Here is a 23,612-nt window from a genome sequence, read left to right on the forward strand (position 1 = left end):
TGCTGGTTCCCCTACTCTCCGCCAGCTTCCCCACTCCCCATAATGCACATGAAGGAGCATCCAGACTATAAATACCGGCCCTAGAGAAAGCCCTAGATCCTACTGAAGGACAAGTTTTCCTGGTACAACCTGACCAGGGAACACGAGGGGCTGAAGAGGGCCACCCTACATGGGGCTGGGATGCTGACTGACTCTTTGCTGGCCAGCCCAGAGAAAGCAGCAGCTGCAGCCAGGGTCTCCCCCCCCCTTCCCCCGTGGCTGCTGCAGCAGTCGGTAGTGCCTCCAGCCCCTATTCCCTGTTTGATCTGAGCTCCAAGATGGCAGAGATCAAATCCAGCTGCATCCTCCCCTATGCCTCTTCTCTGGGATACCCCAAGTCTGGCGGAGAAGCTTTCCTCTGAGTCCCAGCTGCCAGCAAGGGGCACACTTATTTCCACTCATCCCCTGGGAATGCAGGCTTTATGATCCAATGTAACCAACGAGGCTGGCCCAGTCCTGCACTGAAACCACACCTAGCATACATTCTGTTTCTTGGGCATGGGCAAACCCCAGTTGGACCCTTACCTCGCTACAGCTTATGCTGCGTCTTTATGACACCATGGCAGCCCATAAAAGGGCTCTGTAACGGCACCACCTGGCTGTAACTTCATACTGGACACAGACTTGTCACATCATTATTTGGGGGGGGCAGGGGGTGCAAGGAGCTGGTCTTGCCTAGAGTGCAAAATAGTCTAGCACCTGCCCTGCCTGGAGCCACCCTGGAGTTTACGGTCTGTGCAATTCCAGAAGTCATTACACACCTGGGAGGGCCACAATGCGGGGAGTGTGGCTACATGTTTCAGACCCTTCTGCTCCTTCAAGCTCGAAGCAGGAGGAGCTACAATGGATATCCCTGGACCCATGGACTTTTTAGTATAATTCTACACTCCCACACTACATTCATTGATTGTGATTCAGTTTTAGCTTATCTGCATCCCTACCTGTGCTATTCTCAGTAATTCACTGTGTTTGATGCCCTGATGTTCTAAAGATGTAGGAATAAATAGGTATGACTGAAAAAAGGATTGCATGTCCATGCAATGTAACTAAACCTTTAAAGCTAAAACGCTTCCACTAGACCTTCCTCACATCTTCCTCATTCCATTTTTTTTTCCCCCAGTGACTCCAGCCCTGGTAAAACCAACAAGACCACAACCCCCCCTCCGGATGGTCCTCCAGCTGCCAGCGCAGAGGACAAGACCACCAACCATGATGCAGAGGAGTCGCTGGTGTCCCCACCTGCTGTTGCAACTGCTACGTTCTTCCAAGACACCCCAACTGTGACAGTCTCCAAATCCCCCTCTCAGGTATCGCTCAACGTGACTGCCACTTCCACCACACCATACATTTTTTTGATAGTATAGTTAAAGAGGATCTTCACTCCATCTCAGAACCACAAACCAAAAATACTATTTGATTAATTTTAATATTCAAAGCAAACTACCCCCCATCCATCCTCATCTCTATGCTTTAATTTAGTTTGATATCACTTTGAAAAACACCCCCTAGCATTTCTGGTCGTGGCCATCTTGAGTAAGGGCAAATGATTTGTGTAGCATTTACTTACTGCCCTTAGCTCAATGCAGGAGAGTGTGCTTAGCTGAAAAACCCCTCCTCCTCTCCTGAAGACTTATGGGATGTATGAGCTCATTTGCCTAGGAAAAACACCCCCCCTAGCATGTCTGGTCGTGGCCATCTTGAGTAAGGGCAAATGTTTTGTGTAGCATTTACTTCCTGCCCTTAGCTTAAGTATGCATGCAGGAGAGTATGCTTAGCTGAAAAACTCCTCCTCCTCTCCTGAAGACTCCTGGGATGTATGAGCTCATTTGCCTAGGAAAAACACCCCCCTAGCATGTCTGGTCGTGGCCATCTTGAGTAAGGGCAAATGATTTGTGTAGCATTTACTTCCTGCCCTTAGCTCAAGTATGCATACAGGAGAGTGTGCTTAGCTGAAAAACCCCTCCTCCTCTCCTGAAGACTCCTGGGATGTATGAGCTCATTTGCCTAGGAAAAACACCCCCCTAGCATGTCTGGTCGTGGCCATCTTGAGTAAGGGCAAATGATTTGTGTAGCATTTACTTCCTGCCCTTAGCTCAAGTATGCATGCAGGAGAGTGTGCTTAGCTGAAAAAAACCCTCCTCCTCTCCTGCTGACTCCTAGGATGTATGAGCTCATTTGTCTAGGCAAGTAACTAAATAATAAAAAAAAAAAAAATTTAAAACCAGTAAATGACATACTTTCCTATCAATTTACTAATGCTAGCAGCATGAGGATTAAAAATAATCAATGTTGATTGGGAGAGTGAAGTTCCACTTTAACTGTAGATGTTGTGATGTTCTCCTGTACGGTGAATGAATGTTGGTTTTAGATGCTCCTCATCCACTTTTTGCTCAATTTTGTGTTTTCCTCCTCTTCATAAATATCCATCGTAACGCTCAATGGGTCATGCTTCCAACCATAGTCTGTACTATACAGTTGTTTGGCTGGAGAAGTACGCTGTTCCTTTGTTGGGATCAGATCTTCTCCATATTGTCTGTTGGCTTGGTGTCCATCTCTATCATTCTTTTCTGTTGGTAGACCTTCAGGATTTCACTTGATTATCTCAAATAATCAAGTTTTTGACTAACTAACTATTCTTTAACCCTTTCTTAGGTCTTTAGGTTGCTTTCAGATGGTTCTCCATATGTTCCTCTGTGTCTTCACACCTATTGTATGTTCTCTCTTGTATTCAAGTTTACTTTCCTACCTTGAGAAACTTCTCCATTAATTCTCCTCCGGCTACTTTACTCTATCATATTTTTCCTAATGTCCTAGGTGCTTTGATTTGCTAGTGTGCAGAAGAGGACCCTTCCGAAAACATTAAGGAACGCATTAAGGAGGTTCTTCAAGAGAGAAAGTTTCCACTTAGGCTTCATGTACATGGCCGCAAGAAGGCGTACAGCGTGCAAGGAGTGTAAATAGCCAGCATAAAGTGGGGTACACACTAGTAGAAAATCTGCCGAAAATTCCCGCCTGAGGGTAAAATCGTCCGATTTTCTTCTAGTGTGTACACAACTTTCAGCAGCCGATCCCGACATTTTCAACGAAAAAAAAAAACGGAGGGACAAACACCAAAATTTTTTTCGTCCGTCCCCAGACAACCGATTTTCATTTAATGTGTATGGACAGAAATTTTGTGAACATTTATGCACTGTCGACTATAAACGGTAATGAACGCTGAGAAGACAGAGAAAAATCGGAGGATATTTCGTCCGATTATCGTCAAGTGTGTACGACCCTTTAGAAAGCCCGGAGGGGATCGTTCACAGCCCCTAATTTGCAATGAATAGCTGTATGCTGATATACAAAGGCATGCATAAATTTGTGAATGCGTGCAGACTTACATTCTTAGACACTATATGCATCCAGGGCGGCACGCCAATGTGATTTCGGGAGTTTACCCAAATGCCATTGTAAACCGTATAGCAATGTACGGCCATTCATTACAGTGGGAGGACTGTGTGCTGCACTTGTGGCTCCCTTGCACCTCCTATATATGCTCCATGCTCTTTGTACGCCCTCTTGTGACCGTTTCTATGAAGCCTTATTCTCAGAAGAGAGATGTTCAGTGGTTTCTGTACTCCATGCAGAGCTCCAAACAGATAAATTAGACACAGATTAACACAGCTCTGTATTTATTCATAAATACACAGCTATGTATTTTTTTATTTTAATTGTTTATAATGCAATTTTTTTTTTAGAGAAGTTTGTTTATATACCTGCTTTTCCAGCAAGTTTAAGCAAAACTTTAGAAAGTTTTTTTTTTTTTTTCTTCAGAAGTTGTCACATGGGGGGGGGGGGGGGTTCAGAATCTGGTGCAGCTGTGCACAGAAACCAATCCGTTTCTAAAGCCAGATACACACTATACAACTTTTGTGGTTTGATTTCCTTTAGATTTACCTTCAACTATGTAGTGCAAGGGCCTGCCTGATTGCATACACATTGAAAGTGTTTAGGTTTGAGCGTTATATTATATGGTTTTGGTAAATCTAAAGGAAGAAATCTATATGAGATTGTATAGTTTGTATCCAGCTTAACCTCAGCTTGTTCAGTTAGTGTTACTAAACCCAGGAGCCTGCAGTCACTATATGTGGTCTCCCTAGGAGCCTGCAGTCACTATATCTGGTCTCCCCAGTAGCCTGCAGTCACTATATCTGGTCTCCCCAGGAGCCTGCAGTCACTATATGTGGTCTCCCTAGGAGCCTGCAGTCACTATATCTGGTCTCCCCAGCAACCTGCAGTCACTATATCTGGTCTCCCCAGGAGCCTGCAGTCACTATATCTGGTCTCCCCAGGAGCCTGCAGTCACTATATCTGGTCTCCCCAGGAGCCTGCAGTCACTATATCTGGTCTCCCCAGGAGCCTGCAGTCACTATATCTGGTCTCCCCAGGAGCCTGCAGTCACTATATCTGGTCTCCCCAGGAGCCTGCAGTCACTATATCTGGTCTCCCCAGGAGCCTGCAGTCACTATATCTGGTCTCCCCAGGAGCCTGCAGTCACTATATCTGGTCTCCCCAGGAGCCTGCAGTCACTATATCTGGTCTCCCCAGGAGCCTGCAGTCACTATATCTGGTCTCCCCAGGAGCCTGCAGTCACTATATCTGGTCTCCCCAGGAGCCTGCAGTCACTATATCTGGTCTCCCCAGGAGCCTGCAGTCACTATATCTGGTCTCCCCAGGAGCCTGCAGTCACTATATCTGGTCTCCCCAGGAGCCTGCAGTCACTATATCTGGTCTCCCCAGGAGCCTGCAGTCACTATATCTGCTCTCCCCAGGAGCCTGCAGTCACTATATCTGCTCTCCCCAGGAGCCTGCAGTCACTATATCTGGTCTCCCCAGGAGCCTGCAGTCACTATATCTGGTCTCCCCAGGAGCCTGCAGTCACTATATCTGGTCTCCTGCAGTACACAGAACATGGAAATACAATTATTTTAGTAAATATAAATGGCTAAATACCTTTTCTCATCAGCAGAGGGTGTAAAAAGCATTCTTTACTGCATATACAGACTAATTTTTCTGTTGCGGGCTGACACTTTAAGCTTTGACAAGAAAACCTGGAAGCTTATTGGCTTCTAAGCACAGCTGCACCAGATTCTGTGTGCACCAGTTTTAGTAAATTTTCCCCCAATGTGTTTTTTTTTTTTTTTTTAAGTAGTGTATTAATTTGGCGAGTATATTTTTGGCAGTACACAAGCGCCACCTGCTGGTAAAAGAGTCGCATTACCGCAGTTTCCTTTTTTTGTAGCCCCTTTTTACATCACATAGAAGTTCTGCAAAATGCTAAGTGTGCAAAGGACAATTTTCCAGGTTGAAAATCTAAGCAGACTCTGTGTTTAAAGTGAACCTGTTCTTATTTTAAAACTTTATTAGTCTTGCCAAAGCAGAGATCCCACAAGTTGGTCACTCATTACCCTTAAATACCTCTCGTGTGCCATTCTGATTGTTTTTTTATGGTAGCCGGGCTTTACAAGTATTTGGCCAAAATTTTTTTTTCGTTTTTTATCATTCCACCAGTTAATGGCAACCACTGGAATGTCACTTTATTATATATAAAAGTATATTGTGTATATCCAGTATATATACAGTGTCTTGCGAAAGTATTCGGCCCCCTTGAACTTTGCAACCTTTTGCCACATTTCAGGCTTCAAACATAAAGATATAAAACTGTAATTTTTTGTGAAGAATCAACAACAAATGGGACACAATCATGAAGTGGAACGAAATTTATTGGATATTTCAAACTTTTTTAACAAATAAAAAACTGAAAAATTGGGCTTGCAAAATTATTCAGCGCCCTTAAGTTAATACTTTGTAGCGCCACCTTTTTGCTGTGATTACAGCTGTAAGTCGCTTGGGGTATGTCTCTATCAGTTTTGCACATCGAGAGACTGAAATTTTTGCCCATTCCTCCTTGCAAAACAGCTCGAGCTCAGTGAGGTTGGATGGAGAGCGTTTGTGAACAGCAGTTTTCAGTTCTTTCCACAGATTCTCGATTGGATTCAGGTCTGGACTTTGACTTGGCCATTCTAACACCTGGATATGTTTATTTGTGAACAATTCCATTGTAGATGTTGCTTTATGTTTTGGATCATTGTCTTGTTGGAAGACCAATCTCCGTCCCAGTCTCAGGTCTTTTGCAGACTCCATCAGGTTTTCTTCCAGAATGGTCCTGTATTTGGCTCCATCCATCTTCCCTGTCCCTGCTAAAGAAAAGCAGGCCCAAACCATGATGCTGCCACCACCATGTTTGACAGTGGGGATGGTGTGTTCAGGGTGATGAGCTGTGTTGCTTTTACACCAAACATAAAGTTTTGCATTGTTGCCAAAAAGTTTGATTTTGGTTTCATCTGACCAGAGCACCTTCTTCCACATGTTTGGTGTCTCCCAGGTGGCTTGTGGCAAACTTTAAACGACACTTTTTATGGATATCTTTAAGAAATGGCTTTCTTCTTGCCACTCTTCCATAAAGGCCAGATTTGGGCAGTATACGACTGATTGCTGTCCTATGGACAGAGTCTCCCACCTCAGCTGTAGATCTCTGCAGTTCATCCAGAGTGATCATGGGCCTCTTGGCTGCATCTCTGATCAGTCTTCTCCTTGTATGAGCTGAAAGTTTAGAGGGACGGCCAGGTCTTCGTAGATTTGCAGTGGTCTGATACTCCTCCCATTTCAATATTATCGCTTGCACAGTGCTCCTTGGGATGTTTAAAGCTTGGGAAATCTTTTTGTATCCAAATCCGGCTTTAAACTTCTCCACAACAGTATCTCGGACCTGCCTGGTGTGTTCCTTGTTCTTCATGATGCTCTCTGCGCTTTAAACGGACCTCTAAGACTATCACAGTGCAGGTGCATTTATACGGAGACTTGATTACACACAGGTGGATTCTATTTATCATCATTAGTCATTTAGGTCAACATTGGATCATTCAGAGATCCTCACTGAACTTCTGGAGAGAGTTTGCTGCACTGAAAGTAAAGGGGCTGAATAATTTTGCACGCCCGATTTTTCACATTATAAACTTTGTTAACATTATTTGTTAACAAAGTTTAAAATGTCCAATAAATTTCGTTCCACTTCATGATTGTGTCCCACTTGTTGTTGATTCTTCACAAAAAATTACAGTTTTATATCTTTGTTTGAAGCCTGAAATGTGGCAAAGGTTCGCAAAGTTCAAGGGGGCCGAATACTTTCGCATGGCACTGTATCTATTTTATTCATTGATTTTTTTATATATATATATATATATATGTTTTTTCCTAAAAAAAAATCCCACTCCTGGATTTGTGATAATAATTCACTGGGAAACTTTCCTGTGTGCCCCTCTGAAATTAGTTTCACAGTTTCTAAGGACTTGACCTCTGAGACTGTGCAACTAATCCTTATCCACCCATCATCCTCTGTCCAGGTTAGGTGGTCAATAGAGCCACTTTCTACAGATGGGGTTCACACATGGTTCAGGTTTTAGCCCTTGTGCTAGGTAAGTTGGGCCATAGTAACAAATTAAACCTGTTTTCAGAGAGGAACACAGAAGGCAATTACTTCTATCTGCACGTAGATGGGACTTTTAAAGTTCAAAATATCTTCAAGTTTGCTTTAAAATAAATATTTGTAACCTTGCAGAGACAACTGAAATATTTAAATATTTATTGACCAATCTATAAAATCAGGATGTTACATGAATTTCCCTTGTGTTGTACTTTTTGTTTTTTTATTGCTCCTAAATGTTTATAACATTTTAAGTTTTGATCCTTGTGTTTCCTGTGCTCCTCACCCTTTTTATATGCTGTTTGTGTATTAATACACATTTGTGAAAAGTTCATCCAATGCGGAGCTGAAATGGCGCAACATCCGCCATGGGATGGACCCGTGACGTTCCCTATTGTGTGTTTTTGCTAATTTTTTGTATGTTTTTTTTTTTCTTTCTTTTTTCCTTTTGGGTGGGGGGTTCGTGTGGATTGTCTTTGCTGGTATTTTACTTGCATGTAGCTGAGGAAAGGCCCACCGGTCCCACCACCACCAAAACACACGCCGTCCAGGGACATCAAGCAGGAAAATATCATCGGTCTGTTTGATGACAGTTTTGTGCCCGAAATAAGTGTGACCACTCCCTCACAGGTTAGCGGCTGCTGCCCACTTGTCTGCAATGCACTAACACATGCATGCCCAGCGCTGTAGGAGGTGTCACTTTGTGGAGAAGACTAAAGAAGCCCAAATTAGGACTTGTTGGAGGATAGGCAGGAAACTCTATCTTTTGGGGATCTTAGTCTAGGTTAGATGGGGGAAATCTTTATCTGTTGGCCATGTTTTCCTAGGTTCGTTGGGGGAACTCTTCATCTGTTGGCTATCGTAGTCTAGGTTAGGTGGGGGGACTATTCATCTGATGGTGATCTTAGTCTGGGTTAGGTGGGTAACTCCTTATCTGTTAAACATAGTTTAGGTTAGATGGGGCACGCAACATCTTTTGGTGATTTTAGTAGGGGTTGGGTGGGGAAATCTTTATCTGTTGGTGATCTAGATTAGGTAGGGCACGTTTCAACTGTTAGTGATCTTAGTCTAGGTTAGGTGAGGAACTCTCCATCTATTGGTTAAGTGGGGAACTGTTCATCTGTTGGTGATCTTAGTATAGGTTAGGTGGGGCACATGTCCTCTTTTGGGGATCTTAGGCTAGGTTAGATGGGGGAAATATTTATCTGTTGGCCATGTTTTTCTAGGTTCGTTGGGGGAACTCTTCATCTGTTGGCTATCGTAGTCTAGGTTAGGTGGGGGGACTAATTATCTGATGGTGATCTTAGTCTGGGTTCGGTGGGTAACTCCTTATCTGTTAAACATAGTTTAGGTTAGATGGGGCATGCAACATCTTTTGGTGATTTTAGTAGGGGTTGGGTGGGGAAATCTTTATCTGTTGGTGATCTAGATTAGGTAGGGCACATTTCAACTGTTAGTGATCTTAGTCTAGGTTAGGTGAGGAACTCTCCATCTGTTGGTGATCTTAGTCTGGGTTAAGTGGGGAACTGTTCATCTGTTAGTGATCTTCGTCTAGGTTAGGTGGGGCACATGTCCTCTTTTGGTGATCTTAGTCTGGGTTAGGTGGGGAAATGTCCATCTGTTGGTGATCATAATCTAGGTTAGGAAGGGCACGCTTCATCTGTTGGTGATCTCAATCTAGGTTAGGTAGGGCACGTTGGTGATCTTAGTCTAGGTTGGTTGGGGAACAGAGTCTAGGTTAGGTGAGGCATTCATTATCTTTTGGTGGTCTTAGTCCGGGTTAGGTGGGGAAATTTCCATCTGTTGATGAACAGAATCTAGATTAGGCAAGGGACGCTTCATCTGTTGGTGATTTTAATCCAGGTTAGGTAGGGCACACGTCATCTGTTGGTGATCTTAGTCTAGGTTAGTTGGGGAACAGAGTCTAGGTTAGGTGAGGCACGCATCATCTTTTGGTGGTCTTAGTCTGGGTTAGATGGGGAAATATTCATCTGTTGGTGATCAGAATCTAGATTAGGTAAGGGACGCTTCATCTGTTGGTGATTTTAATCCAGGTTAGGTAGGGCACACGTCATCTGTTGGTGATCTTAGTCTAGGTTAGTTGGGGAACAGAGTCTAGGTTAGGTGAGGCACGCATCATCTTTTGGTGGTCTTAGTCTGGGTTAGATGGGGAAATATTCATCTGTTGGTGATCAGAATCTAGATTAGGTAAGGGACGCTTCATCTGTTGGTGATTTTAATCCAGGTTAGGTAGGGCACATGTCATCTGTTGGTGATCTTAGTCTAAGTTAGTTGGGGAACAGAGTCTAGGTTAGGTGAGGCACGCATCATCTTTTGGTGGTCTTAGTCCGGGTTAGGTGGGGAAATTTTCATCTGTTGATGATCAGAATCTAGATTCGGTAAGGGACACTTCATCTGTTGGTGATTTTAATCCAGGTTAGGTAGGGCACATGTCATCTGTTGGTGATCTTAGTCTAGGTTAGTTGGGGAACAGAGTCTAGGTTAGGTGAGGAACTCTCAATCTGTTGAAGATCTTAGTCTGGGTTAGGCAGGGAATTCTCCATCTGTTGGTGATCATAGTCTAGGTTAGTTGGGGAACACTGTCTAGGTTAGGTGTGGCTCTCCATCTGTCGGTGAGCTTCATCCTGGCACTTCATGGGGATGACAACCTTCGATTCTTCATGTTAAATGACCAGAGGCAAATGCAAGAATAATTTCTTGCAAAATTACATTCATATATCTGAAAGAAATTCACATTTCATTTCAGTTTTTTTTTTATGTATAGGAAGGAGTTAGTCTTGGAATCAATATTGATGTCTACCTAAAGATTTTACTCTACAAGCTGTCCTATCTCTTCATAATTTCACAATGGGAACAAACGGAAAAGTACATCTCCCCAGCTAGGCACATAGACAGCAATAAGAACTTAATGTTATTTTAATGGTGATGAGCACTGGGTTAAACTATAGGTCATATATATGGTCATCTTTTGGATGGTCATTCACTGGCAGCTCTATTTTTCTAGGACATTTGTAGACGTCCTTAAAGAAGCATGTAGAAGAAGTAGGGGTTAGAGCCACTCAATGTTTTGGAGGCTGCAAAGCTCCATTTTTTTAGGACTGAATAAAGAAAGAGGAGTATCAGAAGATGAACATTTTAACTTGTATGAAGCTTAGTTTTCATTTGATGCCAAAGAAGAATCAAGATGAGCACAGTGGTTTAGAGGTTAGCACTTTTGCTTCGCAACACTGGGGTCCCAAGTTATAATCCCGGTCTGTGTGCTATCTTCATGGAATTTGCATGTGATTGTTTGGGTTTCCTTCTGCACTCCAAAGACATGCTATTAGGTTAATTGGCTTCTATCGAAATTGGCCCGAATAAGTTTTCATGGGAGATAGGGACCTTAGACTGTAATCTCCTTGAGGACAGGGACTTATGTGAATGCATAATATGTAAAGCACTGCATAAATTGTTGGTGCTTTATAAATTATGTGGGGTAATTCAGTCCTGAAGAAGGTGGAACTTTGCAGTCCCTGAAACGTGTTGGATTCTCCTGGTACTCCTCAGTGGCAGTAAATTGGAATTTGATTTCCTTTTCTTGGACAGCTAAACTTCTTTTGTCTCATGAACATTTTAGTCTCAAACATTTGAAAATGATTCTGGTTGTCGGAGTGGTAGGGTTGGGAACTTCTTAAAAACGATTTATTCTCCATTATTTAAGAAGCTTCAGGATAATATTTAGCTCTATATATTGAATTAGAATACAAACTCCCAACAGAACACAAGAGTTAGGCAATCTCTTTGGTTATTCTAAAAAGTGACACCTCTATGGAAGTAAAAAAAAAACTTACTAACATTTTGCCCTTTTAGCTCCAGTTTGCTCCAGCGGACTCTGGCTACCTTGTTAACGGACGGCGTCTTGCAGGCCACATAGATCTATGCCCTGACATACACATTAAACTAGTGGGGGAGCTGACTTGTAAAGTATTTGGCTGGGGTGCATTCATGTGGGATTTTGAGCTTCTATCTCTGTGGAAGGCACAGTGATGTCACCTGTACAGAGACAGCGTAGGCTGGGGATGTTTGTGTTGGGGGGGGGGGGGGATGGAGGCTGCCAAAAAATCAGACCTTTCCGCTTACCATGGAAGGTCCACTTTTTAAGTAACTGGCAGGTTTTAAACAAGCGTCAAGTAATAGTGAAGCTTTTTAAAGCCTACTAGCAGCTTGTTTACTCTCCCCGTAATGGACCTTAAAGATTCTTTAAGGGCTTCAGCAAGCTTGCTGTATACTGCTCTCATTCAAGTTAAGGGTTGTATATACAAGGTCTTACGGGTTACTGATTAAGAAAGTACATAAGGATGGCAATGGCCGCCTATGTATTTCTGTCTTTAACCAATTGGTCTGTAGATAAATATTCTCAGTCACAGCTCGTACTGTGAGAGCATTAAGCTATGTTGCAGCTGTAAACTTGGAGTGCACAGATGTGCGTGCTCCTAGATCAATGTCCCCCCACTGGACGTCGAAGATATCGGACTGATAAGGTTCCCAGTCATGTGATGGCCAATCACAGTGATCACTGGATGTATTGACCAATGCCTTCAGGTGGTTCTTTTGCACAAAAAAGAGATACAATGTTATCATTAAAGTTCGTATAAAATAAACAGTTTGAAAACCGATATGTACAAAGTATTTTTTTACCATTTATGTACCAAAAAAAAAAAAAAACATGGTCTATAAACCATGTAAAATGTATTTAGGTAGGCAAATTATTTGTAGCGGTATTAAGATAAATTTAAGTGGAATGAGTAAAGATACATTTCGTATAGACATCTAATCTTCAGTGACCTCTAGGCATGAAGGCCTCCAATCCCATTTAGGGTGGAGTGAGTTTAAAAATACAGTGCAGGGTCCTCCCCTTAGAGCTCATTCAGATTGGGGGGGTGGTACAAGCAGGCAATTGAACCATAGTTTTACCACTTCCGACCACCCACCTGAACAAGGACAGAGCTGTACCCATGCCACAGTCGCGATGGCTGTACTTCATGGTTGCAGCAAAAATTAAACCCTCTATCCATTCCACACTCAAAAGCATGATCCATTCAAGTCCATATGGCCGTGGTGCTCCCTTTCTATGGTAAGGAGGTGAAAACTCTCAACCACCCTTTCAAAAGGGATCCACCACCAATCACTTTTCAGAGAGGCGGCAAGGGCTGCTGCACCTCTTAAATGAGCCCTTTTAGTGTTAAAAGAATTTTCTGTGTAGGGCTAATGACAAAATCAACCCGGGGTACAAGGCCCCAAAAAAAGCCAGTGTCCGCTGGACGTCACTAAGGAACCTTTACCGTGTGCATGTGTTGTGCTAATTCTATGTGCATGCTGCAGGTCCTGGTGCCTTGCTTGTCCTTTCACTGTGCATGCTTTATTTTTATTTATTTTTTTACACTTGTTGATGTGGAGATGTCTTGGTGGTACTTGTGACAGCTGCCTCCAGCTCCAAGTCCAGCAGAGCCGTCTATTCATGTAACACAAAATGCTTTCCCTTGCCAATCTAGCAGGGGTTATTGTGATACTTGGTTCTGTGGTTTGCAGGAAAGAGAGCAGTGTACAAAGAAGTGCCATGGCACCAAAACCATGCAACCATCCTTCACCAATCAGAAGACAGAATTCTGATTGGTTAAATTGGTCTCCTACACTTTGCTCTTGCATTGTACTATTGAATAATGAGCCTCATGATTGAGCAGAACTTATTGCATAATCTGCGCAATGAAGCATGCATTATTGGTTGCCTTGGTTGTTGATAGCCACTCTGTACATCTATGGATTAGTCAATTTAGGGGTTGACCTGACTACATTTGACTGCAACTATTAAACCAGTAAAAGGTAAGAATTTTGACTATGCATCAAGATATTTTAATGCACACAAACATGAACTAAATGAAAGTTTAACTGGACTCCTAGGCAAATGTTAACTTTAAATGCGACACTACATGGCCACAGGTTTGTGAAAACTTGACCTTCACGCCTCTCATTTCAAGGCCATGGCCATTAATATGGGAGTCGATCCACTTTTTTGCAGCTATACCAGCCTTTGCTCTTCTGGGAGGGCTTTCCACAAAATTTTGTTCTGGGTCTTAAGGAATTTGTAAGGTTGGATACTGATGTTGGACAAGAAGATTTAGCTAGCACTTGGCATTCCATTTCATACCAGAGGTGTTTAGTAGGGTTAAGTTCCGATCCTAATATTGGAGAAGAATTTATCTCAATGGTGTTCATTAGGGTTAAAGCCGGGTACTGATGTAGAAGAAGACTCCTCCCAAAGATTTTCAGAATTGTTGGGGTCAGGTACCAATATTAGAGAAGAATTCATCCCAAAGATATTCAGTAGGGTTGAAGTCTGGTACTGATGTTGAAGAATTCATCCCAAAGGTGTTCGGTGGACTTGAGGTCAGTTACCGATGTTAGGGAAAATAGTTAATCTCAAAGCCATTCAGTAGGGTTGAAGAGAGGTACTGATGTTCGAGAAGAATTAATCCCAAAGATATTCAGTGGGGTTTGAGGACCAGTACTGATGTTGAAGAACAATTCATCCCAAAGATGTTCAGCAGTGTTGCAGTTGGGTACTGATGTTAGAGAAAAATTTATCCCACGCAGTGTTCAGTAGGGTTGACTTCTAGTACTGATGTTGGAGAAGAATACACCCCAAATAAATTTGGCATGGTTGAGGTCAGGGCTCTGTGCAGGCCACTTGTGTTCCTCCACACCAAATTACCCAATCCATATCTTTTATGGAGCTAGATTTGTGCATGTGAACTTAATTATATGAAGAGGTATGAGCATACTTTTGGCCACATAGTGTATTTTAACAGTTGTCTGGATTGGATGAAGAAAGGGGTGACATACTTGCCTTTTGTGAGAAAAACGGTGCTAGTCATGTGATCAAAATCCCGGGTATCCGATCATGTGATCTCTTTGAATGAGATGATATGGGTTCAGATTGGATGATATTCCTCCTCAGCAGGGGTCACATGACTAAATGCCTCAGCAAGGAGTCCAAGGCATTATTTGATTTTTACAGGTAAGTAATTCATCTGATTCATTGATATTATTAATCCTAGCAAGTATAATATAGCTTTACATTGAAATTGAACATGGGTGTTCTCTGAAGCACCTTAAAACTTTAGACCATTTCATAGAAACTATAATAAAAAGCTTTCATGTAAAGGTATATTGATTACATAATGATGGGTCCTTGCCTAAATCACAAGACCTTTGCCAAGGTACAGATCATTGGGTTTGCTACCAGGTTCTGCATAGTGCTAGTGGAGGAGAGTAGACTTCTATATACACAATAAGTGCTGGCAAGTCTTCCCCAGTTCAGTCCACTATTTTCATGGCACCATGATGCTTACATGCATTGTCTACTGTATAAACTGAATACTGAAGATTGAAGGAGGAAATCTGGTGAGCTAGTATGGCCCAATCAGTAGTGAAGAACATAGGATGAAAGATTACAGTAGGTCTGTATTAGGGACTGCAAGACAATGCTCAGTTTGGCTGTGGGAACAAGTCAAGTAACATTATATATAAAACTCTTTTAACTACTTGTGGCTCTGTGTCAGTGTTTGATGCACATTTCACTGTCTTGTATACGAAATCCGAAGGTTTAATAGATTACAACTGAGAGTAAAGACAAAAGTGGGATTTAATAAAAATGCAACAAAAACAATCCTCTTCTGCAAACCTTGGGTGGCTATTCGCAGCTCTATTAAATTTACAATTATTAAAGTGTATTTAAATTTACAATTATTAAAGTGTATGTAAACCCCAATAATGAACTTCTCTGATTTGCTCCCTTTGGTCTGTTAAATATTCCATTGGAAGAATTTTCTTATATATGTTAAGTGCAAAAAAAAAACTGTTGATCTGTCCGGTTCTTTGTGCACTTCCTGTGTTCTCAAAGAGCCCTCCTAGTTCTTACCTTGGACTACAGAATGACTAGTCTTTATGCTGTGGAGATCTGAGAGTGGTTGAGTAGTTTATCAAAAGACATTGGACAGGGCTGACACCACTCTGACTACAGCAAGAAATTGGAAGCCTAATGCATGTCTGGCAGATCAGCAGGTATTTTTCTGTACTTTCAGGGCCTTTAAGTGATAAAACATGGGGAAATGTGCATGTACTGCAAAGATGTACTTCATGTGTCACTTTTTAAATACTACGTACATACTTGTTAAATCTCACAAATGTCATCGATATATCTTAGCTCTCAGGTTAATGTCATTAGGAGGATGTTTTGCTGGATTTGTGTTGCTGAAGTAGTATGTAGTGTTTTGATGGGGCTTATGGAAACTGGAGAGAAACGTCTCCAAAAAAGTGGAAAACTGTTCCATAGAGACTGGTCAGGTTTGTTGGCCACCAAGACCAATTATCCACTTTTTTGTTGAACTTTTTTTCCTCTGGTTTTTGTATATCATCCTTGGTTTACTAGAGGATGATGGCCCCTTGGTTCTTCTGTCTTCACCAGTAGCAAGAGCGGTTCTGCATTGCGCTTATGTTCCTACCCCCATAACGTTCTATCTAACATTCCCACTAACCTTTTTCTCTGTGCTACCAAGTTTGAGGCTGCATGGCCCCCAGTGCAGGAGCCCAGCCTACTAGACCTGGATTTTGACCCTCTCAAACCGGACTCCAGTTCAACTGCTGCTACATCTCAGGTGTGTTTGGGTTTTTCCATATTTGCGGGGGTTATAAGTTGCTTAGATATTCACTATGTTGTACTTATCAGTGAATAGCTCATGGTGGAACTGGTTCATGGTTTCCAGGGGCTAGCCTTGAAAATTTCTGTCCCTAGCTTTCAGTGGTAACTAGTTGTATATCCTATAATCCCCATTTGTCAGCACTTGAGTTTTTAGGTTTATTAAAGTAAATCCAAAGCCAAAACTGGTTTTTACCCATCAGTTTTTTTTTTTTTTTTTATCCTATTACTCTATTGATGATATTTTATCTTCCTGCTCCTGTACCATAAATACAGCAGGATGAGTACACACCTCTCTAAGTGAAGTAATCTCTTCTTAATGCTAGTTTTCCCCATTGCAATATTCCCTTCTGTTTACGTTCTCGTGACGAATCCTCAAAATTAAAATTCATTGTCCACATCCATTTATATAAAAAGGTCAAAAGTCCTAGTGTCCATCAATTCATATAAAAACTATTGGTTCATATTCAGAATTGATTATTCATTTTTTTTAACAAGATGACGCTTGTAAGAAAAAAAAAAAAAATATGTGTGTGTGTATATGTGATAGATAAAGATATAGATATATATCTATGTGTGTGTGTGTGTGTTATTTATTCAAGGAAAAAAAATGTGTGTGTGTTATTTGTTTAAGGGGAGAAATATATGTGTATGTATGTATGTGTATGTGTATGTATATATATATATATATATATATATATATATGTTTATATATTTATTTAAGGGGAAAAAATATACATATATGTGTGTGTGTTATTTATTTAAGGAAAATAAAATACATATGTATGTGTGTGTTTATTCATTTGAGGATTATTTATATATATATATATATATATATATATATATATATATATATATATATATATATATAAAATTTATATCATTTTTTTTCCTAGTTTTTATATGGATTGATGTATTTTGGTTGATCATAGACCAATAGTATTTTTTTTTTTATATGATTTGATGCGAATTTTACCTTGTTTTTGCCTTTTTTTTTGCAAACGTGTTTTATGCAAACGTGTTTTTTTTTTTTTTTTTTTATTAGTTTTTTTGTTTTTGTGATCATTTGATGACTTGTTAAAGCTCCTTTAGATTCTCATCATTTGGTCTGGCGCTTGTTGTGTTTTTGAGAACAATAAAACCTGGCAGAGTTTCTTGCCCTTCCCGGCCCTACTCAAAAATAGAAGAAAAAGTTTTGGCTTTAGATACACTTTAAGTGTTTTTTTTGGTTTTTTTCCTATTAAAAAATAAAGAGTTCACTTTTACCACATAACTGCCTGTGCAGGTAAGGGGTGCCTGGATATATAAATTGTGCAGCTTTGACCAAAGTTAAATAATGCAGTTGCTTTAGGTGTAGGCCATCTATGCACCTCCAGAACCCTGGCTGAAAAACTCCCAGAGATGGCATCGTCCTGTCCTTCCTTGTTACTAGGATGTTGCTAAGACGCTCCCCAGCCGATTTAGGTCCCTACACGTGTGCTTTTTCTTCCCCCACTGCAGTAGCTCTGAGCTCAGCAATGCTGTGACGGAGGACCACACATGTGCATGAGTCCTGTGATGGTGGGGATGAACAATAACAGCTGGGAGTATCTTAGCAATGTCTTAGCAACAAGGCAGAATGGGATGATGCCACCTCTGGAAGTTTTTTAGCCAGGCTTCAGAAGGTCCATAGTTGGTGCACAACTATAGCACAGGCATTAGCCAATATTAGTCAAAGCTGCACAGTTGTTTTTATCTACATGACGGGGGGGGGGGGGGGGGTTGTTGCAAATGGCTAGACTTGGTGCTACGAACACAAGCCCCTGCCCTGCTTCCTCTCCTCCTAGAACTGCGACCCTCTCGCTTATGGCTTTAACCCTCCGCCATCTTGAGCCCATTCCATGCCAGAGGACTTCTCCCGACATTCCCGGCCCTTAACCTGTATATCCCCAAAGGAAGGAATGTCCACACAAAGATCGGGTTGCTGCACTTGATGATGGAACTTGAAAAATAGCACAAACGGTCACATCACACCAACATACTATCCGGGGGTTCACTTGACCGTCTATTGTCAGTCATATTTAGTGGATGGTCTGCAGTAGTTAAATGTGAAGGCATTATGTAGCACTTTTGGTAAGCCATCTTCCCTTAAACTCTGCATCCAGGATCATTAGTACTGGCTGAGATGGAATCTCTGCAGCCACTTCCTCCATGGGCACACCTTTCCCAGGACCCTCCAGAGGAAGAGCCTTACTCAGCGAACTCCTGGCCAGGCCTATAAGGCCTTTTTGCAACCCACCCAAGCCCCCACCTCCATAAGGGTCAGGAATTCTACACCTGGCTCTTCTGGGTGCAGGTCTACTTCTCTCCAGCCCTGTCCAGGGCCTCCACTTGCTGGCTACATCTGCCTAATGGTGGGGTCTCTTCCTCCCAATGCCCCAACTGAACTAGGGCTCCTTCCAACCTGACTTGTGTATGGGCACCAACTCACCCATGACCTCACTACAGGAGGGCTCGAACTAAAAGGGCTCTAGCACCTGATGACACTGCTTTCTGTAAACAGACACCTAGTGGCAGACTAGCTAGCTGCTCACGTACAGGCATGCCTTATCTGCATAGGTAGTTTTTTTGGTAACGGTGAACGAACCCTTTGGTTATTGATGGTGCCAGAGGAAAAAAGATTGTTTAGGACAGGTTTCAATTTAAAAAGTTTAACTAGTACAGTTAAATTAAAGCATGGCACAATTGCTCTCACAAAGGGTTATGGTACCTTTTTCAAGCCGCTAGTCACTCTTACAGTATTGTGGGGAGATGAGCTCTTGCTCTCTCCACCTTCATTATGTCATACAATTCAATGAAGACCTCCTACTCCAAAAAGATACATGCTCTGCATTCCGATATCCCCACTCCGTTGTATCATTCTAAGAAGTCACATCACCATCTTTGAGTTCCATGACGCGTTTCACCCTGTATTCTGCTTAGTCTTCAACAGCCCAGCAGAGTGAAACGCATCAGTGACTGTTTAAAATAAACTGTTTAACCTCCTTTGCGGTATTCCGGAGTGTGGTTTGGGGTTCATTTTCAGTACCAAAAGCGGTAACCCCGAGCCGCACTCGGGATTACCCCAGAATCACACTCCCCTTCCCTGCGATCCCCCGCCGTCCTCCAGCCATCCTTCCGCTGTCCTCCCGCTCTGTGCTCGGCAGATGGCGGCACCTGTCTTCCGGGTTCCCTTCCCTGCGAGCGTTGCGACGCAGGGGGGTGGAGCTGGCGGCAATTTAAAAAATGTAAATACACCAATGAGATGATAGAAAGCTGTGATCCTAACGGATTACACTGTATCATCCCATTTCACCACAGGATTTCACCTGGTGACTTTTCCAGTGCCCTGCCGGTGCTTTTCCAGTTCTTTGTGCCTGGAAAATTGAGAACGACCATGGCGTCCAAAAAAACAATTTTTTTTTTGCGCTTTTAGACAAACTGGAAAACAGCGACAGCGAAACTGAGTTACTTGAAGAACTGAGCGATAGCGATTCGTGGGAAAATTCGTCATCAGGTACGGAAAGTGAGGACAGCGACGATTCTGATGTCTTTCTGGCACATCGATCCGTTGGAAATTCTGAAGAATCATTTGATAATCTTCCCAAATTCCACAAGCGATGTGCCAGAAAGAGACATCAGAATCGTCGCTGTCCTCACTTTCCGTACCTGATGACCAATTTTCCCACCAATCGCTATCGCTCAGTTCTTCAAGTAACTCCATTTCGCTGTCGCTGTTTTCCAGTTTGTCTAAAAGCGATTTTGCGCAAAAAAATAGCTTTTTTGGACGCCATGGTCGTTCTCAATTTTCCAGGCACAAAGAACTGGAAAAGCACAGGCAGGGCACTGGAAAAGTCACCAGGTGAAATCCTGTGGTGAGATGGGATGATACAGTGTAATCCGTTAGGATCACAGCTTTGTATCGTGTCATTTGGTGTATTTACATTTTTGAAATTTGCTGCCGGTTCCACCCCCCTGCGTCGCAATGCTCGCAGGGAAGGGAACCGGAAGACCGGTCCTGGCATCGGCCGAGCACAAAGTGGGAGGACGGCGGGAAGACGGCGGGGGATCGCAGGGGGAAGGTGAGTTTTAAAATATAAAACCGATTTCCATGCAAAACAATGTAACGCTTTTAGCACAGAAATCCTGACATAATCAGACCACCAGGGAGGTTAATGGAGGATCTTTTTGGAGTATATCAGCAGGTCAGGACAGACCTGTACAGAGGGGGCACCTGGATATGGAGGGACTATAATAGATAATTATGGGATTGTGTGCTTTTCAAGTAAGATTGTTCTACAATTCGAATTGTGACTTTTTTTGGATTGCATTTTTAGTTTTAGTTGTGTCAGTGATGTAAACCTAAGCTTGTTGTTTTTTCATCCTTGCTGCGATTAGTCGCTACCTTGGGATCTGTGGGAGGTAAGGAAACTAACTCACTAACATACCCGTGTTGTGTCTTGCTGATTACTGAACATTATGACCAGAACAGTAATTGGATCTGACCGGGGCTTTTTTTCTCAGAGAATACAGTGAGGGGAAAAAGGTATTTGATCCCCCTGCTGATTTTGTACATTTGCCCACTGACAAAGTGCAGGAACTCCTCCCTTCCGAGTCACCCCTTAACTCCGCCCCTACCCACCTCTGAGCACCGTTCCTTGGTTCCAGCCCTACCTCCCAGTACTACCCCTTATAGAGAATACAGAATCAAGTATCATTTTGTGGTGCAAAGTTTTTTTGTATGGAACTTGTTATTGATAACCAGAAAGGCAGTATAATACAGTAGATCTACCCCAGTGACAATAGATCCATCCCAAAAAACAATGGACTCCCAACAGCCAGCAACAATTGACCCCATGCAAAAAAGGTTTCCCATCCGCAACAGTGGACCGCCCCAACAACAATGGACCCGCTGCAAAAGTAGATCCCCCTCCAGTAACAAAAGATTCCCCAGCAGCCGGCATCAATTGATTCTCAAGCAGCCAACAACAAAGACCCCTCCCTGAACAGTAGATACCTCCCAGCAACATAGGATCCGTCTCCAGCAACATAGGATCCGTCTCCAGCAACAGAAGATCTCCCCAACAATAGACCCCTTCCTCCACAAAAAATAGATTCCCCCCAGCAACAATAGATTCCCCAGAAATCCATAGACCCTCCAGCACCCCTTGCTATTACATAAATTCAATTCTGGAGGTGCCGGAACTGTGTTCCTACTGGGAAAAAAGTCCTGGATCTGACCATTGTTCATCCTGTATAGCATCTAACTCCATCTTGTCTCCTTCACTTCAGCCTGTAGTCTCATACATTTGTCTTAAAGAGGAACTTCACTCTCTCAATCAACATGAACTATTTTGTAATTATGATGCTGCTATCATTAGTAAATAGATAGGAAGGTACATTCTACTTACTCGATTTATTTTATATTATTTTTAATAGCGTTTTCAGTTTGTGGTCCTCAGATGCAGTGTAGTCTTGCTTTAATCACTAAGGCTAGACTAAAGGGGAAAGTAGAATTTTTTTTGAGCAAAAGTTTAAAAAAAGCAGCTCTAGATGTTCTTCTTCAAGATTGCTATCTGCCTGGCTGTCTCTGGCTTCAGTACAATCTCAGACACTGGCTGACTAGCATGGTGCCAGCAAAGTCCGATCTCTAACTCTTCATGCTTGTTCTCGATCATTGACCAAGAGTATTGAACCGCTGGATCAACAGGACTGGTCAGAGAGAGAGGAGAGGTCAGAAACAGGAGCTTCCATGCCTATAATGTTACAGGGTTCCTTTTATTTACACGTTTGCTGGTTATTTTGTCCACAACCATGTAAAGTCCGCTGGCTGAGGTCAACCCGCTCGGCCTTCTGCCATTTTTAGGATCTCATTGTAATATTAATAACAAACCTCGGCTTGTGAAGATAGCCAACATTTTAGAGCCATTCCCTACCCCCCCCCCCACACTGGTGTCAATGATGGTGCACCGTTCCACCCACCCCACACTCACACTGGCGCCAATGATGGGGCACTGTTTCTCCCACTGGCGCCAATTATGGGACACCGTTTCTCCCACTGGCGCCAATGATGATTATTCTTCCTCCCACTGACGCCAATGATGGGGCACTATTCCTCCCACTGACACCAATGATGGTGCACTATTCCTCCCACTAATACCAATGATGGGGCACTATTCCTCCCACTGACGCCAATGATGGGGCACTATTCCTCCCACTGACACCAATGATGGTGCACTATTCCTCCCACTAATACCAATGATGGGGCACTGTTCCTCCCACTGATGCCAATGATGGGGCACTATTCCTCCCACTGACACCAATGATGGGGCACTATTCCACCCACTGATGCCAATAATGGGGCACTGATACCAATGATGGGGCACTACTCTTCCCACTGATACCAATGATGGGGCACTATTCCTCCCACTGATACCAATGATGGGGCACTATTCCTCCCACTGATGCCAATGATGGGGCACTATTCCTCCCACTGATACCAATGACGGGGCACTATTCCTCCCACGGATACCAATGATGGGGCACTATTCCTCCCACTGATACCAATGATGGGGCACTATTCCCTCCACTGATGCCAATGATGGGGCACTATTCCTCCCACTGATGCCAATGATGGGGCACTATTCCTCCCACTGATACCAATGATGGGGCACTATTCCTCCCACTGATACCAATGATGGGGCACTATTCCTCCCACTGATACCAATGATGGGGCACTGTTCCTCCCACTGATGCCAATAATGGGGCACTATTCCTCCCACTGATACAAATGATGGGGCACTATTCCTCCCACGGATGCCAATGATGGGGCACTATTCTTCCCACTGATACCAATGATGGGGCACTATTCCTCCCACTGATGCCAATGATGGGGCACTATTCCTCCCACTGATGCCAATGATGGGGCACTATTCCTCCCACTGATACCAATGATGGGGCACTATTCCTCCCACTAATACCAATGATGGGGCACTATTCCTCCCACTGATACCAATGATGGGGCACTATTCCTCCCACTGATGCCAATGATGGGGCACTATTCCTCCTCCTACTGACCACAGGTGCTATATAATTTTTTTACTCCCACTGACCACCAAGTCTGGGGCATTGTTACTCTTACTAACACTGGCATTTTATACTGCCACTGACCCTCCTAAAGTCTAATGGACAATAGACTGGCCCTTTGTTTAGAAAGTTTGAAGATCCCTATCCTAGATGATGCTGAATAACCTCCAGCCAGGAAATGAGACGGGC

At 42.9% G+C, this 23,612-nt stretch overlaps 1 protein-coding gene across 4 annotated transcripts in view; it reads left to right on the forward strand.

The window, feature by feature from the left end:
• The window catches only part of BIN1 (bridging integrator 1), a 197,009-nt gene that overhangs the window by 155,267 nt on the left and 18,130 nt on the right, over positions 1–23,612 (forward strand). For 2 of the 4 annotated variants that reach the window (XM_082261052.1, XM_082261053.1), the window contains 4 exons: positions 1,160–1,346; positions 8,066–8,194; positions 16,180–16,278; positions 20,736–20,759. In XM_082261052.1, coding sequence (XP_082117178.1) covers positions 1,160–1,346; positions 8,066–8,194; positions 16,180–16,278; positions 20,736–20,759 — 439 coding nt within the window. The remainder of the gene's footprint in view (positions 1–1,159; positions 1,347–8,065; positions 8,195–16,179; positions 16,279–20,735; positions 20,760–23,612) is intronic. The other 2 variants (XM_082261054.1, XM_082261055.1) reach the window with 2 other exon arrangements.

The sequence above is a fragment of the Pelophylax lessonae genome (assembly GCF_965119305.1).
Source record: "Pelophylax lessonae genome assembly, chromosome: 6".
NCBI classification, from domain to species: Eukaryota; Metazoa; Chordata; class Amphibia; order Anura; family Ranidae; genus Pelophylax; species Pelophylax lessonae.